Genomic DNA, 27,434 nt, shown 5'->3' on the forward strand with positions numbered 1-27,434 from the left:
AACTCATATTTCTTGCTGTGCTTGATCTTAAGAGACCTTCAAATGCACTCCCTGCTGGGCTTCAATTTTTTTTGAATCAATAATTAATGGTCAGATTTATTTATTCATGTGTATCTTTGCCAATTACGCAGCGTCTAATTAACAATTTCAATAATTGATATTTATTTCTGAAAGGGTTCAGTATCTTGGGCTGATGAAAAATGCATGAGCAGGGATGTGGACTGGGTTTTGTTTTTTGTTCTGAGAGAGCTTGATGCTCGGGGCTAATACCAGGCCACTTTGACTCCGGCTCTTTGAGCTGGCATCGGCCCTGTGATGTGGATCTAATGTGGGCATCTTTCATGGACCCAACGCTCCTACTGTGTACCATGTGATCTCATAAAGACCACGACATGCTCATCCTCAGATACCCCTTTTTGCTCTTTAATATCCCGCTTCAAAGAATAAGCTTCTCTTTCCTTGATATTCTTTTCTTTGTGTATGAGGAACAATATCATGGCATAGTCTTGGTCTTACCAGGACCGGAGTAGCTCCGCGTCTAATTCTGGATCTGTGGCCTGATGAAAGTTCAATTACCATAGCAAAGAGAGAGGAAATCCCCCAGATCCATTTCTAGTGACAGCTGCAGTCACGCGTAGAAAATTAACAAAGGCTCCTTTTGGTCGGCTTTCAGAACTTTCGGTTTATTGTGATACCAGTTAGACAGAAGGTTTGGGACCAGTGAGGCAACCCGTTGTGCTGTGGCACAACCGAAGCAAGACTTCTTGGGTTGTTGTTTAAACTTCCTCAACAGCCCAAGAAGTCTTGCTTAGGTTGTTCTGAGACTGGCAAAGCTAGACTTCTTGAGATGTTGGGGAACTCTACCCAACAAAACCAGAGGTCGACATTGAGACGCAACGAAAACCCATCAGCAGTATTTCTGGTTTGATATTTGGACAGTCGAACGGTGACGTCAGACGGAAACGAGAGGGTAGGAAGCTGAAGACTGAGGGCCAACAGTCTTGGGATCAGTTGAGCTCGGTGACCCGTCTCAGAGAGCCGAAGGTGGGGCTGGTGCTCCCCCACTCGCTGTGCCTCCTGTACTCTCCGGGACGCAAGAAATACTGTCGTCCCCTGTAGTTGGGGTGTTCGTGGAGAATCCAGTAGCCCTCCATGACGTTGGCGGAGGAGATGTCGCGGGTGTGGAATCGCTCGTGCAGATCTGGGCAGTCGTCCATCAGCTCCAGATTCTGGCCCCCGAAGTCAGAGCGTTCAAAGATCTTCATCCTGTAGTTCCCGGTATACTGAAGAAGAAGAGGTATTTATAGGAAGCGCTTTCTATACCTTAACATACTCTTTTATTCCTGTTCCATTTCAAGCTGTTTTAAGGTGCTTTAAAGCGCCACAGGTGCTAGCTGGCGCAACAGCAGGACGAGGCTCGAGGACTAAACTGGCTCGGCTACATAAAGCGTTTACAGTAATCAGAGGAGGACATCAGTGGGAACTCACAGGTGGGACCATACGGCAGGATCGGATGCAGTCATTGAAGCCCGCCCAGCGCTGGTAGTCCGGGTACTCGCCCTTGTGCAGCATATACTGGTAGCCGCTATAGTTGGACTTCTCGTAGGCCACCCAACAGCCGCTCTCCACTCTTATGGAGTTGCAGCGACTGAAGTGACTTTGCATCTCAGGGCAGTCGCTGCTGCACTCATAGTGGCGACCCTGGAAGTTCCTGTCTTCGTAGAAGATAATCTGTGTGATGACGTAAGGATGGACGTTAACAAGCAAACACTAAACGTGTTTAAAGAATAATCCCTCCACAATGCAGGAAAGATGAACGTGCACCAAATAATCAAATCTGATTCAAGCAAAGAATCTGAATTCAAATCAAATCTGTAACCCAGAAACACAAAAGTTTGACAGTGTGCAGGCACTCTCTGAGTTCTACTTCTCTCCACCGCGAAACCGTGGATTCGCTTCATTTGAACTTTCTAGTCATCCTGGTTTTCAAGATATCCAACAGACTTCTGCTGGAGAATAACTTGAAGTCAGGAGCTGTGGAAGAATCGTCCCAAATTATCTTCCAGGAGAAGATTTGACTGAAACGGTTATATTTTAATGAGAGGAATAAAGTCTTGGCCTATTTTTCTTTTACGCGAAGTAAGATTTTTTTTTTAAAGGATTCTTAATAAAAGGCACAAGTTGGGTTAGGGTAAGGGTTAGATCCACCCACTCAGGGTTTACTGTTTTAGCATTTTACACAACAAAATTCTTTTTATTTCCTGGTTCTGTTTCGCGCTGACACACATGAAAATATAATTTTACCCTGCAGATTGGAAATCACACTTACCTTGCCCATTGTAACTGCGTTGAGCTCAGACCAGACCGGACGCCGGGCCGGTCTGGTTCCTCTTTATAGACCCTGCTGGGATCAGGGCTCAGCAGACGTGAACCAAAGCCTTGTTGTGTCAGCACAGTGGACTCTACAGACGGCAGAGAGGCGCTCCAAACACACAATGAGAGTTGCAGCATCGGCCTTTATTGTGAATGCCACAAAACCCTACGTGGACAAAGGGCAAACGGGGAAAGTTTGCATGGATGGGGTTGGGGCGCAGTTGTGTTTGCATGTTTGAAATAATCTCACAACAGACAGACAATGTGGTTTAAAGTGTTTAATGTTCAGCACGAGGGTTACATGAGAGTCCTCATCCTCCTGAAGGAGCCCACCATGGGGTTGTGGCAGCCCCAGTCTCCACAGGCCCTGTACTCCCCGGGGCGCAGGAAGTACTGGCGCCCCCTGTAGTTGGGGTGCTCGTAGAAGATCCAGAAGCCCTCCATGATGTTGCAGGAGTAAATGTCACGGAAGTGGAAGCGGTCGTAGACGTTGGGGCAGTCCTCCATGAACTCCATCGTGTGTCCCATCATGTCGGGCCTGTTGTAGATCCTCATCTTGTAGGATCCCCGGTACTGCAGGTAGAAGACATCAGAACGTGATTGTTATGCTGTTCTGGTAGGCGTCAGCCCCAGAGGGCCCCCCCAACCCAACACCACCACCCCCCTGCCGCCCTGAGACGACGTCTTTAAATGCAGGTGAATACTTGTGCTACTTTAAATATGACACAGTCAGATTTTTCCTTCCCTAACGTGCCAGAAAGACTCGATGCGACTACCAGAATTAGAATGAAGGCACCAAATCATATGGGGGGGGGGGTGGTAGGGGGTGTCATAATCCTTTTTAAAAGCTGACTGGGTCGCCTCCTGGGCCTCAGAACAGAGACTTTAAAGCTCGACCTGCCTGAGTATCTGTGAATGACATCAAACGCCAGTGATTGACAGTCATTTCTAAAACAGCATCTGATGTACAAGGTGAGCGGCGGTGGGGGAGGACAGACAGGTGTGGGGGTGGAAGGGTGGGGGGTGGGGGGGTACCGATCGGTTTGACGGACTTACGGGCGAGAACATCTGGCAGGAGCGGATGCAGTTGTTGAAGCCCATCCAGGCGCGGTACTCGGGGTACTCCCCAGGGCCCAGGACGTACTGGTAGCCCATGTAGTGCGGCTTCTCGTAGGCCACCCAGTGGCCCCCGCTCACCCGGATGGAGTTGCAGCAGTTGAAGTGTCTGAAGGTGTCCATGCAGTCGCTGCTGCACTCCCAGTGACGGCCCTGGAAGTTGCGGCCTTCGTAGAAGATGATCTAGAGCAGGAGAGAGAGAAGACAGTGTGGGTGTAGTACTGGTGAGTGGACTCTAGGGGGCACTGCTCTCCCTCCCTGAGTCCTCATCTCCTCACGCTGTCAAAGCCGCAAATTTACAGAGCTACACTTTTCCTGCTGTCACACAAGTACAGTGGATAACAGGTTTGGGCGTCGAGTAATCCTCTACCTGTGCCCCCCCCCCACTAAACCGGTAAATTCTACGTCTTTTCCGAGCTGATGTTTCCCTTCCCTGTCGCGTCACGAGCCGCGTCCACCTGTTGGTCGGACCTGTTGGGATCACACCAGCTCATACCTTTCCCATGGTTGGAGGACTGCGGATGCTTTGCGGCGCTGGGGCGCTCGTCGGTGCTTTTATACCCCCCCCTCGGTGACGGGAGGCCTCTGACACGTCAGGGACTACTACTCTTTACCTTTTCTGGTGCGTTCCCTTTGTCAGCACATGGGTACCTTATCTCCTGTCTGCTAGAGTTTACCTATAGAATTTTTGCCCCCCCCCCACCCACCCTCACCAAAGTGAACACACAAGTGCTATTCTGTGTTTGCGTGACCCTTGTTTCTGTTATGACCTTGTGATGCAGCCTTTTGAAAAGCCACACAAAAGGCCCCCGGAGGTACACAACCCCCCCCGACCCCACCCCCCGGAAAAAAAACAAAAAACAACAAAGCATTTAAAGCGGGCAGTGAGGTCACTCTTTAACTAAGAGCTACGTATCCGTGTCATGATTTACACAAGCATGCAGGTCGCAGGTCGCCGCTAGCGCTGTTAGCTTAGCGGCTACAGTGAGGTGTCAGAAGGGCAGCTTTTAATTTGAATTTAATTTGAATTTGATTTGATTTTTCTAACTAATATGTGATTTTACTTCATCTTCCTGAGGCGATCAGGAGCTTCGGGGATCTTCCGTCGACAGAGATCGTTTTTTTTGTTGATGACACGCTGCTTCATCGTTCAATCCGACGCGTTAAACACACCTGTAGGGTCCGACCAGGTAGACGGGTGTGTCTAAAACAAGAAAAGCACCTCGGCTATAGTCTTCCTAATCACTCGTTGACAATGTGTGTGCGTCCATGCATGCTAACGCTTTAGCTTTAGCTTTAGCTGTAGCTTTAGCTTAAACGCCTGTTGACAGTTCAAACACTTGATGTTTGGGATCTCGCAGTCATTTTCCGTGTATTTAAACTCGTTTTCCTCGTCTTCAGCATGGTGGGGGGGTGGGTGTTAGCTGTGAAGCTACCTCCATCCCCCCCCTCCACCAGCAGGAGGGCGAATAGAATCCGTTCCTGCACACAAACGCGGCGCTGATAGCGTGGACGGCGTCCAGCTCTTGATGTAATCTGCAGCGATCTGCTCTCGTTTGACTTCCAATCGCCTGCAGTTGTGCTGCGATGCCAGACGGGACCGCAGAACACGTGTGATATGAAAGGAGACACGTATGTTCATGTCTGTGTGGAAACTGGTGGCTGATGGGAGTTTTTTTAGCGCGGCCCAGAGCAGAAGGGGGGGGGGGGGCAGAAGCGGTTGCTGCCATTGTGTTTCCAAAGCTGCGCTGATTGCCAGAAAGGTCATCCTCATCCTTTAGCCTTTCATCCAGATAAAGCCCCCCCCAACCCACACCCACCCCCCCACCCCCCCACTGTGTGTGCTTTCTATTTTGCAGCTTCAACTGTGTGAAAACACAAAAAAAGCACAATGGCCATTATGTTCCGGCGCTAAAGCGCGAGCGGCTGTGGCGGCGCTTCCTGATCCATAGGCCGTCGCCGCCGCCGGTGATGGAGATCAGCCTGGATGAGCTTTCATCAGGCGCCGGCTTGAAGCTGATTGGCTTCAACAGGCTTCACGTCTGAAGCTGCTCTCGTTCCGTGACACAAGTAGATCATTGAGGTCCTTTCATCACGGCGTGCAGCATAATGGTGGCAGATTAGCAGATGGGATGACGTTTGTGTTCCATCACTTTATTTACTCCAGGAGGACATGTTCCATCAGAAGCCACCACAGACAAATATTTACATCTCCCTCGTTTGTTCCTTCACAGATGAATGAATTATTTATTATTATTGTGACAGTTAATTCATCAAGCTCTGGAAATCATCTGTTTCTCCGTCCCTGACCTTTGACCCTTTGTGGAGCAGCTAAACCAAGCGAACCTCGTCTCGGTTCCTCTGCAGCCTCCAGAGGTGGAACCTCGTCTCAAACGATCATCTTTAGCTGAGCTACAAGAACATCTCCTCCCCACCCTGAAGGGAAAGAAACATCACAGAGGCCCCTCGCCCGCTTCCTCAGCTCCCCCCGGAGGAGAAGAAAGCCCCCCGCCGCCGAGCCATCCACTCTTCATCTCGGAATGATGGAAGAAAAGGAAAGCAGAGGGGAACCGAGTTGTGTGTATGTGTGTGTGTGTGTGTGTGTGTGTGTGTGTGTGTGCTTGGGGGGGGGGGTTGGATGTGCAGCTCCATTGTGTCCAAGGTTCTTGTCGTGCAATCCGTGTAAAATCGCACGGGAGATGACGATACGATTAGCCGTCAGAACGGCGGTCTGCTGGGGGACTGCCGCGATTGATTGATTGATTGATAGATGTTGGGGGGGGGGCAACCCATCACTGGTTAACGTTTTCATGTGAGAGCGACCGGCTCCGGCGGCCGATACCTCATTAGGACGTGCGATTCAGCGAGAGGAACACATTTCAGGTCAGAGGAGGCTTCTTTTCAATTCAAAAACAAATCATCTCTCCAAATCCGAAAACCTACAATGCTCCTGACCCCCCCCCCCCACCGACATATAAAAAAAACCAGCCTCAACCCCCAACAATGTTGCCGGCGGAGATAGGAGCGCGGCGGCGCCTCCAATGTTCTCTGTTTCTTGCAGTCATTACAGTCGCCGTCGCTCTGAGGTGCAAACAGGGGGGGTCTGTGTGAGAACCGGCTAATCTGGAGCTGGAAATGTTCGATCGAGAAGCGCCGGCCAAAAAAAAAAAAAAAAAAAAAGAGAAACAACTCCCACCACGGGAGGAGAATGAAGACCCCTCTTTTGCTGGGAGATCATCCTCTCCATTCTCCTGTCAGAAAATCTCCAGGCGTCTCCCTCTCTAGTCGCTGCCAGCGTCCCGCTCTATCGGGATTGCCAGACGCAGGAGCCACTCTGAGGCCGTGCCAGGGCCCGGATTTACCGCCACGCGTCTGATGTGCTCCATCTTTTTGCTGGGGGATAATTAAAAGAGGAAATGGTGTTGGAAGAACAGAGTGGGAGAAGCAGGAGGAGGAAGGGGTGGTGGTGGTGGGGGGGTTGGACCAGGCGAATGGATGCAGCTGTCAATTATGTAGAGTTGTTGATACGCCGTTTGTTTTTCCCTCCGCTTTGAGATTTAGTCTGGAACTGTTTCCCCCATCAGGATTTAGTTTGAAAGTTTGGAGTAAATCTGCACGCTGGACACGTAATTAAAAATGTTGAGGGTGAGGAAGACCAACAGGGAGAGATGAAGACCTGCAGGTGGAGCCCGCGCCCGCGCTCAGGTGTCTGGGTTATCGGTTTAGTGTCGCAAACGTTCACGTTAATGAAATGTTAGCTATGAGTTCACATTTGAGACGTTAGTGAACATTTGAGACATTTTAGCGTCTCCAATGTTCAGATTTAGGAATATTTTAGACATTAATGAACATTTGAGACACTAAAATGTCTCAAATGTTCCAATTTGAGAACATTTGACACATTTGAGAACATTTGAGACTAAAATGTCTCAAATGTTCTCAAATGTTCTTATTAGTTCAGATTTGAGACATTAGAATATCTCAAAGGTTCAAATTTGAGAACATTTGACACATCTGAGAACATTGGAGATGCTAAAATATCTCAAATGTTCAAATTTAGGAACATTTGAGATATTTGAGAACATTTGAGACGTTAGAATGTCTCAAATGTTCGAATTTAGGAACATTTGAGACATTTGAGAACTTTTGAGGTGCTGAAGTGTCTCAGATCTTCCTATTAGTCCACATTAGAGACGTTAGTGAACGTTTGAAACCCTTTAGTGTCTCAAATGTTCTCATTTGAACCGGATCCTGGATCTGCGTCCAGGCCTGCGTCCCTCCTTCCATCCTGATGGCAGTAACTTCCTGTGTCACGAACATAACGGATCACAACCGGCCTTCCTCTGAAAGTTTTCGTGGACGCCGCTGACCTCTGACCTCCACGTTCCAGGTAGAAACAGTTCCTCCTGAACTCCGGACCGTTCGCTCGTCCTCCTTTACTTTCCGACAGGATGGACTTGAGATGCTCCACCACGCCGCCTGACCCGAACGCCGTCTCTCTCAGACGACCCGGGGGTGTGTGTGTGTGTGTGGGGGGGGTGGGGGTGTGAGAGTCGTCTTCTTCTCGCTCTGTTTTGACGTCTCCCGTGGCCCCCAGGAGCTCCGGCGGTTTAAAGAGCGCCTCCTCGCCCTGTGATCCAGGTGCCTTTCAAACGAGTCACGCTGTTTACTGACACATGACAAAAAAGTTCACCCCCCCCCCCTCTCATCTGGCGGCTGCGAGTCGCCTCGGAGGCAGCGAGTCGCGAACAAACAGCCTCTCACCACCTGCTCCAGCTGTAATCGGATGTGATGCTGTTGTTCGCTTCTTCAAAACTCCTCATCAAAGCAAATGTGTTCTGACAACAGCGAGTGACAAGAGCACCAGAGGAGAGGCGGCAAATTTCACACCGCATATCAATTATTGATCACCTTCCTCCCCCTAGCAAGTAGACACCTTGTGATAATGAAATACATCAATTTAAAAAATAAATAATAAAGCGGGCCGGCTCCATTGTTGCAGAGCCTTAAGAGCTTGATTGACTGCCTGCACATTCTCCTCATTGGCAGTCAGGCGGATGAAAGCGGGGCTCCTCTTATTGCCCAAGGCCACTAGCAATTTATTTAGAGGAGCAACGCCGACGTCCCAGCAGGTAACATGATTGGGCAGAGACACTCAGGATAATCAGAGCTTTGAGGTGCCTCTCAAATCCCACTTCTGCCGCCTCCAAAAAAAAAAAAAAACCACAAACACCTTCGTTTTTACACTAAATTAAGCCGTATTTAATGGAGCATTAACGTCCCAGCATCCAGCGGCTCCGAGGCGTCGACCTCAGCCGCCCCCGAGAACGTCACATCCCATCAGCTCTCGGTTAAATGTTTGCCTGTTTCTATTTGATTTTGCAGCAACAAAAGTTTTTTGTTTTTTTTTTAATATAATTTAAAGAATTCTCGCGGAACGATAAAAAAAAAGAAGAAGTTTTTTGATGCATAATCCTGAACAAATGAACACAATCAATGGAAGAAGATGGAAATCGCTTTTTTTTTTTTTTTTTAAACACCTAAGATGTTTATGCAGAGCGTCGCACCTTAAAGATGTGACTGGATTTCAAAGGGCGGCTCCTGTGTGACACATGAATAACAGACGGTTTAGAATAAGTCTTACATCCCGTTAGAAATAAAAAAAACCTATATTATAAATACAAACCTTCTGGTTTTTATGTCTCCTCTTACGACCAGAAACATTTGAGTTATTAAGATGAAGAGATTCAGTTTCCTCAGATTAGGAGATTCTATCTCCAGGAAGTGAAGATGTGTGTTAATTGTTTTTTTAATTTTTTTTGTGCAGCAGCTGTTAAGAATAAAGATTTAGAAAATGTTGCGATGATCCGCCGCAGCGGCCTTTCTCCCTGGGCTGAATATAAAATTAAAAGCTATGCATTTATGCAAATTAGCGCGACTGATCTGATTATAAAGCAATTTGATGGAACTCGAAGATAAGATGGGCTCGTAATATTATTTGAAATATGATTTTCCTTGAGCTTCTGGAAAAAGACGTTCAAAAATAATCCGTCATGATCCTCAGAATGTCAGATGTGATGCAGAAATATTGTTCGGGGTTTTAAATAATGGCACAGTCACGCTTTCATTTACAGATAAGTGTAGAAACTGTTGAATCTTCATGGAGAGCGTTTTCCTGAATCAAATCTTTTAATTGTTTCAGGATCTTTTATGACATTTATTCTCGTCTAAAATGAGTTCCTCTTGTTTTTTACCCTGATTTTCAAATCTCTGATAAAAATATCTTATTGTTTATTTCCACAGTCCTGTGAGGAATCAAAGGCTCCCAGTTTGGGCCCGTTTGAAGAGGCGGCTCCGACCACCAGAGGGCAGTAGAAGCCAAAGCATCGCTGCAGGATGACCGTTTGCGATGAAGACTTGGGATGTGTGTCTGCTTCATGTATGCACTGAAGGTTGGACACACACATGTATGTTCCTCTTGTGTGTGTCTGCAGCGCTAATAGTCGCTAACAGTTGCTTTCAAACACGGCGTTCACACACACACACACACACACACACACACACACACACGGCGCCGTCCAACGAGGTTCTGAGCGCCGGTGTGTTTTTGAACTGCAGATGTGGACACCGACTGAAGGATCAGGGCTCAAGCTGCAGGACGGCGTCGATGGCGGTCCCGCCTTCGGCACCGGCGCCACCTGGGCCTTATGTTGCCCCCCCCCCCCCCCCGCCCCAACCCCGGTCGCCCCTTCAGCTGCTCTTGAACAGGTTGGAGGTGGTGGAGGTCTGGGCGACCATTTGAAAGTGCATCCTCCAGCTTGCATGTGTGTGTGTGTGTGTGTGTGTGTGTGTGTGTGTGTGTGTGTGTGTGTGTGTGCATGTGTGTGTGTGTGTGTGTGTGTGTGTGTGTGTGTGTGTGTGTGTGTGTGTGTGTGTGTGTGTGTGTGCCATATGCTATTTGTTTGCTGCTGGGCAAACGCTTGGAACAGATTCCGTTCAGCGACTTGAGTCCATTTCATGGAACTGATGGAAAAAAATCTCAAACAGCGTTTTTTTTCCCAGTTCTGCTGGGAATTAATTGCACAACCATGAAGCGACGGCACGCAAGGTGGAATCAAGAGCGTTATTAACATGCATGTTTCCCGCTGGAGGATGGAGGATATGAGTGGGGGCGGGGGGGTGGGGTGGGGCTCGATGCGAGCGAGGCCTCGGAGGAGGACGGGGCCTCCGAGTCCCCTGGAAGACCGAAGCGCTCTGCTCCGGGGAGACGGAGCCAAATTAAAAAACAATGACACACCGAGGGAGAAGCTAACGCCAATCCCATCATCAAGACCCACAATTCTTCACTCTTTTGCTTTCAACTTTTTGTGTTTGTGTCTCTGACTCTCTCCCTCTCTTTTCTCCCTGCGCTCTGTTGTTTTCTAGTTTGTTTTCCACCCGTTCTCCTCTGGCTGTCGCCGAAGCGCTACAGCCACTTTCAAAGGCTCCGCTGTCACCAGCCGCCTTTGAGTCCCGTTTGAAATTTTAACGTACATGTTGTCAGGGTGCCGTCAGCGCTGATTGACAGGTCCGTCCCAGAGCAACACCGGGCTTGGCAGGCTGGCTGTCTTTTGTCAGAGGCAGCCGAGGAGAAGCAACAAAGGGAGAAGGAGCAGAGGAGGAAAAAACACACATAAATAAAACAAAACTGCTCTTACCCATTTCTCAGTAAAGCCCAAATTAGATTAATCTTAAGGTGGGATGCTGTGGAGAAAGACGCCGTATATTCTGCTCTTTGTTCGCCGTCGTGATGGAGATCCAGCGTCAGAGTCCGGCCTCATCCTGGACACTTGGTTCTGACCCTCCAGCGTTCCAGCTGGATTAGGAATTAAAGAAAAAATAATCTACATGTGAATTCTGATCGATCCTCAACATGTTCACCCCCACACCCCCCCCCACTCTGATTCCATCACCGATAGATGGAGGAGTCGGCGAGTCCCTCCGTTCTCCTCCGCCAGCAACTTATTTTGTTCTGACGCCAAGAAAAATCCATGACAAGCGATAAACAGCGGCGGTATTGTTTATTCTGATAAATATTTCACTGCAGGCTTCTGATTGGCTGCTGTTTCCTATCAGGTTACCTTAAGCGCCGCCAGACACGTTGTAATTTCCTGTTTGGAGATGAAAGACGGTGATTTAGTGCCTCTGTAGGAAATCCAAGAACAAAAAGTTCAGGATAAAAATACGACTGTTTGAAACTCGGCGTCGGTGTCGGGGTTGTAGGGTAGAATATCTGGGCTCACCGAGCTGCTGGAGTGTCTTTCAGCAAAACGCGGATCCCTGCTGAGCTGACCTTTGACCTGCCTGCATGGCGAGCAGGAAGGGAACGAATGAAATCTTCTACATGTCCTAGTTTAATCCACTTTAATCTAGTTTAATCCCTCTTTCACAAACTCACTGCTTTACTCTTGACTCACCTCCACCTCAGGCCACGCCTCCACTTCCTGTCCCCCAGGGGTGACTTCCAACCTAGGATCCGGATTATATTAGATTAGATTAGATATACTTTGATGATCCCAAACTGGGAAGAATATCTAAAAATAAATAGGTCAAATGTGTGCTTTTATCAAAACTACATTTCCCACAATGCAGTAATTCATCCCATTTTAACTTTGAAAAAAACAAAGTTAATGTCCTAACTTGTGTCTGATGTTATTTTTCTTTATTGATTGATGGTTTGATCCTTGATTGATGGAGTTCTGTGGGTTTAATAACCTGACAAATGAAAAGGATTTATGTTAGAACAGAGAAACAAACAAACATGTTTTTTCTGTCTAACTGTAATGTTTGGAACTAGAATCAGTCAGAAATTCAGTTATTTAACATTAAGGAGTAGTTACATTTAGTTACATTACACTGAGTTACATTTAGTTACATTTATTAGTTACATTAAGGAGTAGTTACATTTAGTTACATTACACTGAGTTACATTTAGTTACATTTATTAGTTACATTAAGGAGTAGTTACATTTAGTTACATTACACTGAGTTACATTTAGTTACATTTATTAGTTACATTAAGCAGTAGTTACATTTAGTTACATTACACTGAGTTACATTTAGTTACATTTATTAGTTACATTAAGGAGTAGTTACATTTAGTTACATTACACTGAGTTACATTTAGTTACATTTATTAGTTACATTAAGGAGTAGTTACATTTAGTTACATTACACTGAGTTACATTTAGTTACATTTATTAGTTACATTAAGGAGTAGTTACATTTAGTTACATTGAGTTACATTCAGTTACATTTATTAGTTACATCTGGCCCTTTGAGGACAGCTGTGATGATGATGTGGCCCTCGGTCAAAATGAGTTTGACCCCCCCCCCTGTCTTGGAGGATAAAAAAGTTTAAAGGACTTCAGATTAAACCCGACTTGTTCTTTTAATCTGAAGTTGATTTGGTTTTTTCCTGTTCACACTGCGACGCGTCGGGGTACCTAATCCCCTGAATTGTCTCTTTGGCGTCGGTTTGTGGCCTTGTCACCAGATTAGAATCAGTAGGGGGGGGGGGGTAAACCCGGTGAAAGTGGTGCGGAGTATCGCCCGTGATGGAGGGACTGACTTTCTCTCTCTGAAAGGTTAGGCTTTTCCTTCAGCCGTTATCTCTCTCTATATATTTTCTTTTTTTTGTGTGTAAGAGAAAACATGTCTGCCGTTTGATAACTGCTTGACATTTGACAGTCCTCTCGGACCAATCAGACGAGGGCGTTTCGTGTTTGATGTCGACCATCTGGAGGAGCAAACGCAGCTCAAGCCTTTTCCACCGCTGCCGTGGGTTTTTTTTCTCTCGTTTATTCTTGTTTATTCGCTTGTTTTTTCCCGGCGACCTGCCCGTGCCGCTCGCACCACCTCGACGGCTGAAAAGCGCCGCGCCGCCTCCCGTTGGGCTTCGTCGCTATCGCCGTCTTTAAACTTCCTGAACGCGTTCTACTGTACATTATCAGCTGTGTGTTATCGTGGAGGACAAAAAGAGCGAAGAAGCTGGAGGGAAGCAACAAAGCCACCCGTCTCCGTGGTTACATAATTCATGTCAGCTATATTCAAATAAAATTTATCGCATTGTCAATCACGGCTAGGCGAACGCGTGTGTGTCGGCGTGTAAGGGTGTGTGTGTGTGTGTGAGCTGATAACTCTGAAGTGATAAATTAATAACGGCTACCATGGGAGCGTGTGAACGAGCGCGTTTAGTCATTCCGTTTGACAGCGCCAGGAAGTAGACCGGCCCGTGGAGGAGGGATCCGTTTCACGCCGATTGTTCCTCCAAATGTTCTAAAAAAGTCGTCGACGGAACTTTTCCGACAAGACGAGGCGACCTGGTCGGAAAGAGGTCGGCGTGACGCGCCGCGGTTTGAGGGTTGGTGGATGGCGCCGTAGCCGATTGGAGGGCAAGCGTCATGTGACGTTTAGTTTAGTTTCTTTTTGCTTTTATTTGTGTTTTAATTTCATTTATTTGTCAGACGCGTTGCTCACAAACTACACATCCAGTCTCCACAAATCCCATAGAAAAGATCGGGCGTGGTCCAGAAAGAACCAATCTGGATAAAGGGGCGGATCCAGGAAGTGTTTTTTCCTTTAATCTTTGTGATCAATCGTTCATTTACCTCCGTCGACACGGTTTGTCTTCACCTGTGTCCATTATGTCTGTCAACAGGCTGACCCCGCTCGAGGCTGACCCCGCCCTTCCAAAGGGTTGCCCCGCCCACCCCCAGATGACGTCACCATGGGAACGGGCCTCCAGAAACCGCATCCGTCCAGAACTTTACGGATTCACCAGCTGTTCCTGTTTGTCTGGGTAAAGTTCTCCCAAATTTTCAAACAGTTTGTGACTTTTTGAACATTAAATAGACTCTTTAAGGCTAATAGCTAAGTGCTAAATGCTAATGGCTAAATGCTAATGGTTAAAGGGTGACGGTTCATCATTTCAAAGAAGTCAGTGGAAGCAACCAAACTTGCTGGATTATAAGTTTCTATTGTTATTATTAGGCTCCGCCCTGCTCAAACACTATTTATTAGCGCTAAATAAATAAGAAAACTTTGATGAAAGCCAGACTTGCGGCTCCTTCGGCCTCGGAGGACGGTTCCACCTGACGGAAGCCGACGCTAACGGCTGTAATTAAACGCTAAAAGACATTTTTCATCTGATAAATTAAAGAAGCGTTGCGCCGCGTTTCTGCTCGGGCGCCAGCCGTCCTTCCAGCTGCTCGCCACCCAGCTCCTCTATAGAAGAAGATCTCCCAGAATGCATAGGCTTCAACATGTGAGGCTTGAATGGATGATTAAAAAAAAAAAAAAAAAAGAGACGGAGAGACTTCGCCGCTGATTTTCAGCTCTGAAGTCAGCCAGCCAGGTGTCGAGCGTTTGGGAGGCGGCGTTTGAAAGAGGCGAGTGACTGATGGGTAGCGATTAGGAGCGGGAACAATGTGCCACCGATAAACAAGCCCTCACATCTCCAACTGGAAGTCTCAAATGTTTGAAAGCGCCTTTCAGCAAGAGAAGACGAGCCTCCGTCTCCGTTTTTTTCAGTCGGGTTCGCCATCGCCGCCGCCGCCGTCTAAACGCCAGGTCTACGCCAAACGAGCATCTCCCTCTCTCTTCTCTTTTCGGTTGCTTTGGTGCCGGGCCAATCTGACCCCTGTCTTGCACCAGGTGTGTCTTCCCTTGATCCCCGCTCTCCTTCCAACCCTCCCCTTCATATTTTCACACCCCTGCCGCCCGCCATGAATGATTCACTCGGCGCCGCTCCCCTTCCTCCATCGGAACGCTGCGCCGCCCGGGCCTCCGCGCCTCTGATCTCGCTGTGTTGTGTAACGCTTGAAACGCCCTTGCGTTCTGGCGCTCGTCTCCCTCTCTCTCCCGCTCTCTGAGTTACATTCAGTATTGACTGTTTATGCTTTTTAATGTTGCGGTAGAAGGCCCGGGGCTGGCGGATGGGGGGAAAAGCGCTCTTCTTGACACACTTACGCCCCCGTAGTGAACTCTAGCTCCCAGCACTCCAGCAAGTACACAAGTTCTTTTTTTTTTTTTTCCTCTCTCTCTCGTCTGAACATCAGCTCCATCCAAACATCACCTGGTGGAGGATGAAGATGATGGGATGCTTAAGCTAAATATTTACACGACAAGAACCCCCCCTTCCTATTTCGCTTCAAAGCCGAGGCGGGGCGGTTGAATGGAGGGGTCTGCCCCCCCCCCCCACCCCCGGGGGCGGATTGTTTTGGTCAAACCTGACTCCAGGAATCCGTTCGTCGTTCCGTTAGCACGCCCGCGGCGGCTAATCCGCAGCGACAGTTAGCGTTTTGCCGAAAGGGCCGCGGATGTCTGCGCGACGCGTCGGCCATCTTTGGCTTGCGTGGGCAGCTCCCGGTGCGACAGCGTCAGGGTTTTCCTCGCGTGTCGCCGCCGCTTTGATTCGCAGTGATCGACTCGTCGTTGAGGGAGGAGATTAAAAAAAAAAAAAAAAAGAGACGTAAACTTCAAGTCGTCTTTCAAGTGGCGTTCGTCTGCCGGAGAGCATCTCGTGGTCAAAACGCGCGTCTCGTCCCGCAGGCAGCCGCTAATGGAGTCTGTTTGGAGTGTGTTTAATGAACACGGGGCGACGCCGTCGGATCCATCAGCCGTCGTCGCCACGGCGGCGTCAGTGACAACCACATCCTGTAAGGTGGATGTTTGGAGGTAATACTACAAATTAAACACGCACATCTGTCCCGTGGCGCCCCCGGGGGAATACACGTCACGCCCAACCGCATCCCGACGCCTGACCGGGGGGGGGGGGCGGCAGCGCTAAACGGGATGCTAACGTGAAAACAGCCCGGGTCTGATTGGGCGTCTTCGTCACAGATACAAAGGAAGAGAGCTCACCCCCCCCCTTCAACTAAAGGAAGACATCATTATGAGTAAATGACATGAGGCGGTTGTTTCTGCCCCCCCCCCCCCCCTCTGGAGGGCCCTTCGGCCCCCAATCCAGGGCCGTCAGAAGCTCGGCCTCAAAGAGACGGACGCCCGCACGTTATTGATTGGACACTCGATAAAAGGTCAGGGGGGGGCCGTCCTCGGCAGCGCTGTCCCCTGCATCAGCCACCTGGGGGATGAAGCCACACACACACACACACACACACACACACACACACACACACACACACACACACACACACACACATGCTAATCATTAGCGGCTAACAAATGTCAGAAAGGCTGGAACGGTATTTTTTAAGGAACTGGTTTATTAATTGAACTGGTTAATGAGGCCCCCGGGGGCCCCGCGCTAATTGAGAGCCTTCGAGCTTGGCGAGGCAAGAAAGCCCAAACAAAAGCGACAACTCAAACAAACAGGCTCACACACACACACACACACACACACACATAAATTAACGGAAAAAATAAACAACTGTTTACAGTTTTTTCTTCCTGGGCTTCCCCTTTTCCCCGCATAATTTCGTGACCTGCCAAATGTTCTCCTCCTCTTGATGTTCCAGCGATGGAGAGAGACGCGGCGCCGCTGAAATCTGCCACATTGCACAAAGCATCTGTCTGCACACACACACACAAGCGCCCCGCATTCATTAAGTTTGCACCAATTAGCAGCCGTAGCTCGTAGCGCAAACATCCACTCGTGCCTCCCACTTTGAAAAAATCTTCCTAAAGTGAGCGTGTCCCTCCGCCTCGCCCTTGTGTCACCCAACTTTATCTTCTCAAAGTCTCTTCTTCTTCTTCTTCTTGCATAATTAGAGGCGGAATCCATTTCTTCTCCCGGGCTCCCGTCTTTTGTCCCCCCCTTTTTTTTTTTTTATCGTTTCGGCGGCTGCCGGAGTTTGCACCTTGAGAGCGGCGACGGCGGCGGCGGCGGCGGCGCTTTTGTCAAGAAATCACACCAAGGTTGTGTGAAAGACTCGACGCGATGGAGGCACAGGCGGAGGCTGGTTCGGGGGACCAGAGAGGCGCTGACACCTCGACAGTTACACCTGTTTCAACAATTACGCCGCTTTCTGATAAGAGATGAACTCCTTAAAACCCAAAGTTTTTCCTCCTGTGTTCCAACTTCCAAAGCTTTTCTTTTTTTTTTTTTTTTTTTTGGGAAACGAGTAGAAGTAGCGCACGCAGAACATTATAAATAGATCTATAAAGCTTTTTTTGTATTTTAATTTAAAGTACAAGACGGGAGCCGTAATGGTTTGATCCGCGGCGCCGAGTTCAAAGACCGGCGCAGCTTAATTGGTAACCTCATTGATCCTCCGTGTCAAACGATGGATGGTTTTTGTGACTTGTGATCAACACTGGTGTCGACAGCGAATGCGTGGTGTTTTATAGGGCATGCATTCCAAATTACAACCACAAGCAGCCGATTTAATTAGCTCCATCCTATATATACGTTTGTTTTGCACCAGGACGTGCGCTAAAGGTTAGTTCCAGGGGCGTCCCTGAGGTGCAGCGCGCTCACACTGCGATGCTAATCATCCTAGCAATGGTTGCGTTCGCCGCGCTAAAGGTCAGCGTTTGATATGAGGGGTAATTCTGAAGCCGCTCCTCCTTAACATTCATAAGCACACATGACCCCAGAAGCCGGAGCGCCATCGCTTTACGATTACCCGTTTAACACCCCCCCACCACCACCAACCACCGCTGACGCCCCTCCCCGGGTAAACTCTGCTTCTGACCTGCGACTCCGCCCTCTTTAGGGAGCGATTGCGCTCCGTCTCCGACGAGGCGGGGGGGGGGGCGCCGGGGTCAGATGCTATCGAGCGAAGCTTCAAAAACATGTATGAATAAATTGCGTGATAAACGAGCGGCTGGAGCGAGACCACCAGAGGGTAGACCAGACCTGAACTCCATCTGAGACGAGGGAAGAGCGAGCTCCTCCTCTTCCTCTTCCTCTTCCTCTTCCTCCATCTCCTTCCTGGATGCGTTCGATTTAAATTCGGCAGAAGATTTGAGTTGATTAAAGAGACGCTGTGTGAATGGTTTGAGTTTGACGGGATGGAAATCAGACGTCGTATTTTACCGTCCGTTCCTCAACCGCATCCAACCTCCAGAACGAAGCCTCCGAGAGGAGCCAGACGTCTGGAGGGAGTGGAGGGGAGTGGAGGATCTGGATGCCTCCTGGCATCTCTCTTTGAAGGTTTTCCAGGACGGGTGAGAGACGTGGAGGTAGAAGCTGGAGAGACTAAACATCTCCCGTGGCTCAGGAACGCCTCGGGACGACCCGGGAGGAGCTGGAAAAGTTCCGACGGAGGAGAGAAGTCTGGACTTTCTGCTGCCGCCGTGACCTGCCCCCAGAAATAGACCGAGTTAACGGATGGAAGCGTCGACACGCTGGAACCGGATCCGATTGGGGCTCAGCGGATCCCAAGCCTCCACCAGGAGGTAGCTCCGCCCATTCAGCTCAACCAAACCCGGTGGTTCCGGTTCATTTCCTGTCTTCTTGTCACATTTGCGGACAGACGGAACAAAACCACGTATGTTCGGTTCCTGGAGGCCTCATGAAAGAAAGCAGGACCAGGAAGTGCACACACAGTTCTCTCTACCCACAATTCAAAGTACCCGATAGCGATCTGGCGCTCCGGCCAACGAGGGTTCCTTCATGTCCTGCAGCTGTGATTGGATGAAACAGACTGGGACTGGAACAGACGTCCACCTCCTGTGTAAACCTGAGTCAGAGCCGGACCAGGACTCCAGGAAGTTCTGGTTTCAACACGTGTTCCCGTGCAGCTTGTGCGAACGCTGCCAAACACGTCCGACCTGGAAGCTGCGACCTGATTGGCTGTGATGCAGGAAGCTGGTAGAGAATGAAGGAAGAGGACGAGATCCACGTGTTTGAGACAGAACTGACAGCGGTGGCCGACGGCCAACGGCGCCGAGCTTCTCCCCGCTGGTCCAACCGCGACCAGATGGACGCCAACCGGCGTATTTACATCATTCACAGCTGTCTGCGCCGTTCGTGGCGTGTCGCGTCTGCGAGGAGAGATCGCGATCTCCTCCTCTTCCTCTGTAGGCGAGTCAGATCTGAGCGAATGGAAACCCACGTGAACGCAGTTCAACAGATTGTGTTGGAACACACCCCGTCACCACGTTACATCAGGTTACATCCAGAGTCACATCTGGAGGACTAGTTTAAACACCTGGAGAGACTAGTTTAAACACCTGGAGAGACTAGTTTAAACACCTGGAGAGACTAGTTTAAACACCTGGAGAGACTAGTTTAAACACCTGGAGAGACTAGTTTAAACACCTGAAGAAGAGACTAGTTTAAACACCTGGAGGGACTAGTTTAAACACCTGAAGAGACTAGTTTAAACACCTGAAGAGACTAGTTTAAACACCTGGAGAGACTAGTTTAAACACCTGAAGAAGAGACTAGTTTAAACACCTGGAGAGACTAGTTTAAACACCTGGAGAGACTAGTTTAAACACCTGGAGAGACTAGTTTAAACACCTGGAGAAGAGACTAGTTTAATGAAGGGACTAGTTTAACAGACTAGTTTAGTATGATCACATCAATCATACGTGACATCAAATGGCATCTCTGAACTCGTGTCCTGTTGTTGCCATGGTGACAGGCGTGGCCTCCTGCTGTGACTCTGCCTTTATCCGGTGACCCCCCCCCCTGCACCGATCGATCGCTGGTTGTTATTGACACGCCGCCTGCCGAGCCGGGCTTTAAGCTATTGACAATCGATGAGGCAGATCAGAAATGGGACGCCTCCTTTCATGTTTGTAAACAGTATCGATTTGCATAATAACCTTAAAAGGCGTTCCAGGGATTAGACAAGGACAAACCCGCGGCGGCGGCGGCGGGCTCCGGCGGGAGCCTAATTAGAGGCGGGACGAGGCCGGGGCGGCGGTCGGTTTGAGAAGCGGGCTCTGATCGGCGTGACGAGTCGCTGCGTCGCTGTCAACACCTCTGGGTTCGCCGCCGTTAATGAAAGACATTAAATAATAAAATAAAACCTCCAGACTCCAGCAGACAAAAGCGCTGAGGCGTCAACTTCTGCACAGATGCAAATTATTGCTGCGTGTCATCATCACTTATTCATGAGGGGGCCTTCGTCTCTCGGCGGGTTCACCTGCGCCATCCTTCCTCCACGGCGGCGGCGGCGGCGGTGGCGCCTCCGGGAGGCGAGCAGAAGCAGAACAAACACTCCTCCAGACGGGTCACAGGATGACACGTCCTCGTCAAATACCCCCATTTCCTGTCGGCGAGCGCTGATTGGCTGCGAGAACCAATTAGAGTGACATTTACGGAGGGGGCGGGGCTTCTGATGAGGAGACCACTCACCTGGGGATGAAGCTGAGCCCCAACACTTCTCCAGGCGTCACAACGACGGACGCCGCGAGGCGGAGATGAAGGCGACTTCCTGTTCAACTCCCAGCTGCGGACGTTTTTCATAGGATCCACATCAACGCCGGTTTCCCAGCGGACGATTCAAAGATCGAAAACTTTATGGAAAAATAATGCCTGACAATTAAAATGTAGGACAGACGTCCCAAAGAGGACGCCTTGAAGCGGCGAGGGCACCGGAAAACGCCGTCTTTGCTCTGGATGCGGATCCAGAAGGTCTAAGGAGAGTCCCGTCCCAGCCGAGGTTTCTAATCTGTCTTTTTTTTTTTTCCAACGCTACAAATAAAAGGTCGTCTCCTCGCCCAGGAGGGAACGGCGCGACGGAACCTGGGCGATGTTTCTCCCAGACCCACCTGAGGAAACAAAACCATATGTGGAGCTTATTTACGGAGTGCTGACACCGGGGCCTGAAAGAATTAGTATTCTGTTAGGTAAATGTTTTCCTCGGGGCCGCTCTGGGCTACAGCTTACAGATGTTCCAGCCGTGCGGCGAAGCCAAAGCGTTTCCCACCGCAGCGTGAATGAAAAAGCACGTTGACGGTTTGGCCCCGGCCGAGAACCGCAGACTGATCTACAACTTCTACCCGGCTGCACTCGGCCGGGGATTCATCTGAAGCTGCTTCCACCGCCGCCGCTGCAGATTGTTAGACGCGGACTTGTCGGGGCTGGCAGCGCTCCAGCGACAGATGTTCTGGCAGAAACACAACGCCGGCGTTCACGAAGCCCAACCTCCTCGCCGAGGCTTCAAGTCTTTCTGATTCCAGATCTGTGGCGCGAGAAACACCTCAGGAGGCGAAGCAAAGCCAGTCGTGTTGACTCCCGTTTACTGGTGTAGCAACCATCAGGGAGGGGGTGGTGGGGGTTCAAGTCATTATCAGCAGGCCAGATTAACCCCCCCCCCCACATCCAGAGGCTGATGGAGCGGCGGCAGCAAATGGGAAGATGCTATCTGGTCTAATCACCCCAGCAGTGGCGAGGCGTTCTGATAAGGGGGGACAGGACTCCGGTTTGGGGTCAGGGGTCGCGCCATGAAAGGCTCTGATCAATAATAACTGGATTGGTAAGGTTCCATACCGATGGGCGGGTCTGGTCACATGGTGACCTCCTTCCTGAGCGGGACCTCTGGTGGAACACTTCTCCAGGCTCCTCTGATATTTACTACCCCTTAAATTTACGATGTTTCCTCGCCGCTCGCAGGAAGTGGCTCCTGATGTCTTTCTCGGATGTCCTGGCGTCTTCCGAATCGACCTCTCGTCGGGGAGCCGCGTGCGACTCCAACCGCCAATCAAACAAACCGATAATTTCCTTCGGATTGATGAAATAGCGAGGCGCCGCGTCTCCTCGGCGGTCCATTCATCGGCGGGGAGCTTACCTCACTTCCTTTTCATTTCGTGATTTGATTTCCCCCCTCATTGGGGCTGGAGAGGATATTTTCAGGGTAACACAACCTCCTTTCCTTCCCATGATCCCCCTCTGAGAAGCGTCGCTCGCCTTAAAGCGCGTCTTCTCGAGGCGGCGGCCACTTCGCCCTGAGTTACGCTGATTGTACTTGAGTAAAATATTTCTCGCGGTCCCATTCAGCGTTTTTTTTTTTTTTTGATGCTCGCTGGAGGAGAGAGGCCGGGCGTCACGGTGACGAGCAGGAGGCACATTTCTGGAGGCAGCGAGGACGGCTGCAGGGTGAAGAGGCTACAGCTGTCACTGCTCATCCTAATGGCACACACACACACACACACACACACACACATACACACACACACACACACACACACACACACACACACTCAAAATGTGCAGGAAATGAGGAGGCTGCACACATAACAACATAAATAGCGTGTGAATGCTCCCTGCGTCCCGACACAGATGTACATGCTCTCACACAGCATGAATATGTATTCCTGAACGCTCCGCCGCCACAGAGCTGCACCTCCAACGCCGAGCGCCGCCTCTGACAGATGTTGGCAGGATTATTGCCAGGAAGAAAGCTGCTCCATTCCTTTATTTCGGCGTGCCCCCCCCCCCCCCTCCGCCATCCCTCCATCCCAACACGGCGTTGTGGCCGAGTCACCGATTCCTTCCTCCTCCGAGCTCGCCTCTGTTTCCCCTTCTTTTCTCTCCTGTTATCATCATGAAATTGAAGTCATTTGTGCCAAAACAGATTAGAAGAGGATCGAGCAAAGTGAATGGGGGTGGTGGGGGGGGGCAGCAGTAAAGATATTTTTGTCAGTAATGAGCTAAGTCTTTGTTATGCGGCGGGCTAAGCAGGTCTAATGATGACGTTTGTACCAGGAGGAAGCAGCCGAGTCTCCAGAGTCCACCGGGGAGGAACCGCAGGCTTTGGTGGGACTCTTAACTCTATTCAATTATGCAGATGAGCCCGTGGGCTAGTGTTGGCCGTCACTTTAATGATGACGTGGGTAAACACACTTCCTCTTCTGTCTTTTAGAGCCCCCACCCCCCCCCCCACCCCATGCAAAACCCCTTATTCCTTCTTTTGCACCCAGGAGAAAGTTAATTGTCTTCGTCATTAAAGCGCGATCAGCTGTCACACCTCTGACACGGGGAGACATGAAGAGACGGGATGTGAAGACGAGAGTTGAGACGATTCTCTCTCTTTATTTCTTATTTTCTATTTTGCCTTCCAGGCTGATGGGAGAGCATCTCCTCAGATGCAATCAGGATATTTTGATGCAGGATGAGGACTGATGAACATCTCCCCTCTGGAGGTGTTTCTGTCTATGTGATCCCCCAGGTGGCCACCAGGTGGCAGAAGAGCACAAGGAACGGCTCCGGTAGAGGGAGGCTCCTGCACCGACGAGCCCCGGTAAATGTGTGAAGTTACCGGCAGATAGAGCGGATCGGGTTCACGGTCACACGAACACTTCATCCTGACATCATGTCAGGCGTTAGAATCATAGATATAAAACAAAACCTTCAAGCAGAATCCTGTGAAACATCACAGTTGGGATGCATGTCTCAGATTTTCATTTCCAGTCTGCAGAATGTGGAGAATTAAATGCAATAATTCACAATTAAAATTCATTAAATTGCTCAGGTGCAGCCGGCATTGTGACATTAACAAGTTCATTCAGCGCTGCATGCAAATATATTCATTTGTAGATTTTTATTTTATATCGTTCTGCTTTGATTTGTGATGGCAGGACTCAGGAGTCGCTTCAGAGTTCAATTCGGTTTAAAAGTTTAAGAAAACGCATGAAGAAATAAAGAAAGGAATATTATGAACTTTATCATCAATAACTCGGGATTGAGTATTTATTTATTTATTTATTACTATTGATTTTTGAGACACTCTGAAAAGAGAAAATATTACAATATGCTGTTTTTATTCATAAAGGGGAAGATGATCCATATTTTTTACAGTTTTAATTGTTTTGATGGTAAAATAAACCAAATAAGTGGCTTTAATATGTGAATACTTTATAATAATGATAATAAACTCTGTTTCCTCTCAGGCTGATGGAACATGTTGGAATCCTGGACTCGGGTCTGAACCCGCGTGTCGCCTCCAGGTGTGGAAAATCGAACCAATCAGGAATCGAATCAAAGCAGGAACACGAGAAAACATTTGGTCGTCGTTGTCTTGCTGCTGATTGGACGCCCAGCGACCGAAGACAAACCAACTCGGCGACGATCGACCCTTCAAAGCGTCGCCGTTCGATTCGTTTACGACCCGAGTCAAAGTCCAGGAAGTGATTTTATTTTGGAGGCAGCAACAGTTCCTGATTAGGGTCAAGGGTCAAGTTTCTGCTCCTGAACAACGACAGAAACGCATCGCCGTTTGGACGAAAACGCCCGGAGGTCCGATCCTCACGAAGAAGAACGCCAACGCCGCTTTTTTGATCCACACATCCTCCGTTCGGAGATGTAACGCCTGAATTTGCATCGCGCCGGTAACCGGGCGACAAAACAAAACCTGCATGGAGGTGACATCCTCCCCATCAGAACAAACCCCACCCCCCCACCCCCATCATGAAACAAGCCTCCAGGGAACAAATACTAAGCGAAAGCTTGTAGGAACGACGTGGCCGTCGCCGCTGTTTATTGGACGCCGTCTCCTTGTGATGTGACAGAGGGTCCGAGCCTCGTCTCCACGCCGAGCATCTCGGCGCTCTCAGCGGGGGGCTCCCCCTTCTCCCCGGCGCCACTGCCAGCCGTCTCCACCGAGGTGGTGTGCTAATAATTTAAACAGCCCAATCAAAGGCAATGCGATGTTTCACACAAGGGAGAAGAAAGGAAGGGAGGAAAGTGATTATTAGTGTTTGAGAGCGGAGCCAGAGTGATTGAGCTGAAGGGAGACTTTGATTCGGGGGCCTCTCCTTGTTTTTCACAATGGCGGCGGGTTTAGCCGCCAGGCTTGGGGAAATCTGGTGAGCTGTCAGCGCGTGACGGTTAACTTTTTATTTTTAACACACATAAAGAGAATCGCTCGCAACAGTTTACTGTCCGTCCATCTGAAGGGAAGAAATTAGGTTTTGTCTTTTAGGATTTTTTTTGTGTTTGTTTCCTTTCTTTTATTCCTTTTTTTTAAAAATTATTATTATTATTCTTGAGACGGGAAGTAGAATTTTTTGGGAACAGTTTGAAAGAAGGAGTCACTTTGAAAAATCACTTCTAAGTGAAGTGTTGCGATTGGTTTGTTGGTGGGATTACATCTATCTGGAGCGGGAACATCCTGCGTCTCATCCGGAGACGAGATGAATCACCTTGGCTTGTCAAGAGGTGGCTTAATGGACACATTTGATGTCACGCGGCGCCCGGCGCCGCTCAACGGGTTTGTGTTGTGTTCATATCACCTCCTGTGCATAAAGCGCCACTTAAAACAATAAACAGAAATGAGCCCCTGCAGTTTAAACTATATGCTTTGATATGGGATACCTATTACTGTGGCTTTATCTAATGGATTGGATTCCCACACCTCGTCCCTCTGGAGTTTCAAAGCACTGAAACCTTCAAATGTAATGCATTATCAGCACATTAGCTGCTCCTGAGCTGCTATCAATGGCTAGCTTCCTTTTTTTTTTTTTTAACACAGGATGATGTAGCACAGTTTGAAAATGAGGAGCGACCTTTGAACTCTGGTCGTTATGGATTCCTTTACTGTCTGTCAGACTTATTTGTAATTATTGATTGGAGAGTCGGTTTAATTAGCTCAGGTTCATCATGTCAAAACCTAGAAAGGTTCAGTGGAGTCGGTTCAGGAAAGGAAGAACCCGACGTTCTCACAGAACAGGAAGCAGAACGCTGAACGAATGACTCGTTGATCTCTTTGCTTCATGACCTCGTCCTCTGATCAGATGAGAAAGATCTTCCAAATAAACTTCTTTGGTTTAGCTGCTAACGCCTACCAACTGCTAACTCCTACCAACTGCTAACTCCTACCAGCTCGTTCTAGCTGTTCTCTAATCCTTTGGTTTGGGATCCACCCTCTTCGTTGCGTTCACACGTGGAGTTTAGAAATCATTTCCTGAGAAAAAGATCTAAATCTCCATCTGGATCCTCACCAAACTTTAAGGGGGTCTTGACGTCAGTCTGTTCTGCTCAGAGCAGTTCTGGTCTAATCCTGTTAGCACACAAAGCAACCCAACATGTCCGACCTGGCAGACGTGACTCACAAAACCCAAATTTAGATTCAAATAAACAAAATCTTCCGTTTGTTTGTGTTGGTTTTTATCTCCCTCAGATCACACGTTTGATCACGAGGAGAAGGAATGAATCCCTGGAAGCCATCAGGACACCAGGACCTGGTTGAGTCAAACATCTCTGTTTGCAGCGTTCTCCTAAAACACAGGAGAAGATCGAGTCCCGTTTAAAATAACAACCGAAAACCAGAAACATAACTCGGTACAAATGAAGACTCCGGAGGCTCAGAGATGCGACGTTGATCCAATCACGTGATTCACTTCGTTGTTTAAGGTGCGATTTCTGTCGTAGCCTCGAAGATTAAAGCGCTGAAGGTTTCATCCTGTCGAAGGAAGGTGTACCTGGACTCTAGACGACAGGTGATTCCAGAAGTTTGATCTGTTGTTGACGTCATACGTCATTTCACTGCGTGAACCTGGACTGTTTCACGACGCTCTGAGTTTAGCGTCACTCGGTACTTCTGTTCGTGTTCGGAGGCCCAGCGATCCTCGTTGAAACGAGCCAATTAGAATAAGGAGCTAATTGTTGGTTTGCGGAACAATCCGGCGGACGGAGGGATCCTCTCCTCATCGAGAGGCCGTGGCGGTGAAAATACACGTTGTGTTTCGTGTGTTTATCCTCTCACCGGAGTCGTCATTACAACGTATTCCGGTCTTGTGAGGTCTTGCGTGATAACAGGGTCCGTTCCGGAGCGCTCGCACGGATCCCGCGTTTGTTCCGCGGCACTGCTAGCGGGCGCCGCCGCCATCAGCTGGTCAGGCGGCGTCTGTTTGCTGATTCAGATCTAACTTGTAATTACGTCTGTGACAGACTAGAAAAAGACGGTTTTTGGCTTTCGCTTGCCAACCAGTTGTCAAAGGGCGCTCGCCGTCCCGCCTGATTAGGCGGTGGCGCCCCCCCGTCCTGA

The 27,434-nt window shown here is 49.2% G+C and overlaps 2 protein-coding genes and 1 long non-coding RNA gene across 3 annotated transcripts; 1 reads left to right on the forward strand and 2 right to left on the reverse strand.

Annotated features, from left to right (window-relative positions):
• Window positions 1-662: 662 nt before the first annotated feature.
• crygmx (crystallin, gamma MX) lies at window positions 663-2,456 on the reverse strand. Its single transcript, XM_068304815.1, has 3 exons — window positions 2,330-2,456; window positions 1,489-1,731; window positions 663-1,283 (listed from the first exon to the last, which is right to left on the reverse strand). The coding sequence occupies exons 1-3, from the start codon at window positions 2,336-2,338 to the stop codon at window positions 1,008-1,010; spliced, it is 528 nt and encodes a 175-aa protein (XP_068160916.1). The 5' UTR covers window positions 2,339-2,456; the 3' UTR covers window positions 663-1,007.
• Window positions 2,457-2,646: 190 nt separating this feature from the next.
• crygmxl2 (crystallin, gamma MX, like 2) lies at window positions 2,647-4,006 on the reverse strand. The gene is made up of 3 exons (XM_068304816.1): window positions 3,986-4,006; window positions 3,430-3,672; window positions 2,647-2,946 (listed from the first exon to the last, which is right to left on the reverse strand). Exons 1-3 carry the CDS (start codon window positions 3,992-3,994, stop codon window positions 2,671-2,673), a joined length of 528 nt encoding a protein of 175 aa, XP_068160917.1. The 5' UTR covers window positions 3,995-4,006; the 3' UTR covers window positions 2,647-2,670.
• Window positions 4,007-14,211: 10,205 nt separating this feature from the next.
• LOC137588805 (uncharacterized) lies at window positions 14,212-25,718 on the forward strand. The gene is made up of 3 exons (XR_011034098.1): window positions 14,212-14,329; window positions 23,512-23,690; window positions 24,340-25,718. It is a non-coding gene; the product is annotated as an uncharacterized lncRNA (long non-coding RNA).
• The last annotated feature ends 1,716 nt before the right edge of the window (window positions 25,719-27,434 follow it).

The sequence above is a fragment of the Antennarius striatus genome, chromosome 21 (assembly GCF_040054535.1).
Source record: "Antennarius striatus isolate MH-2024 chromosome 21, ASM4005453v1, whole genome shotgun sequence".
Classification (NCBI taxonomy): Eukaryota; Metazoa; Chordata; class Actinopteri; order Lophiiformes; family Antennariidae; genus Antennarius; species Antennarius striatus.

Excerpts from the sequence above, each read along its gene's own strand:
- crygmx (XM_068304815.1), bottom strand. Across the intron at positions 1,284-1,488 it reads CCTGCCGTATGGTCCCACCT|TATACCGGGAACTACAGGAT; the intron begins GTGAGTTCCCAC and ends CTTCTTCTTCAG.
- crygmxl2 (XM_068304816.1), bottom strand. Across the intron at positions 2,947-3,429 it reads CCTGCCAGATGTTCTCGCCC|TACCGGGGATCCTACAAGAT; the intron begins GTAAGTCCGTCA and ends TTCTACCTGCAG.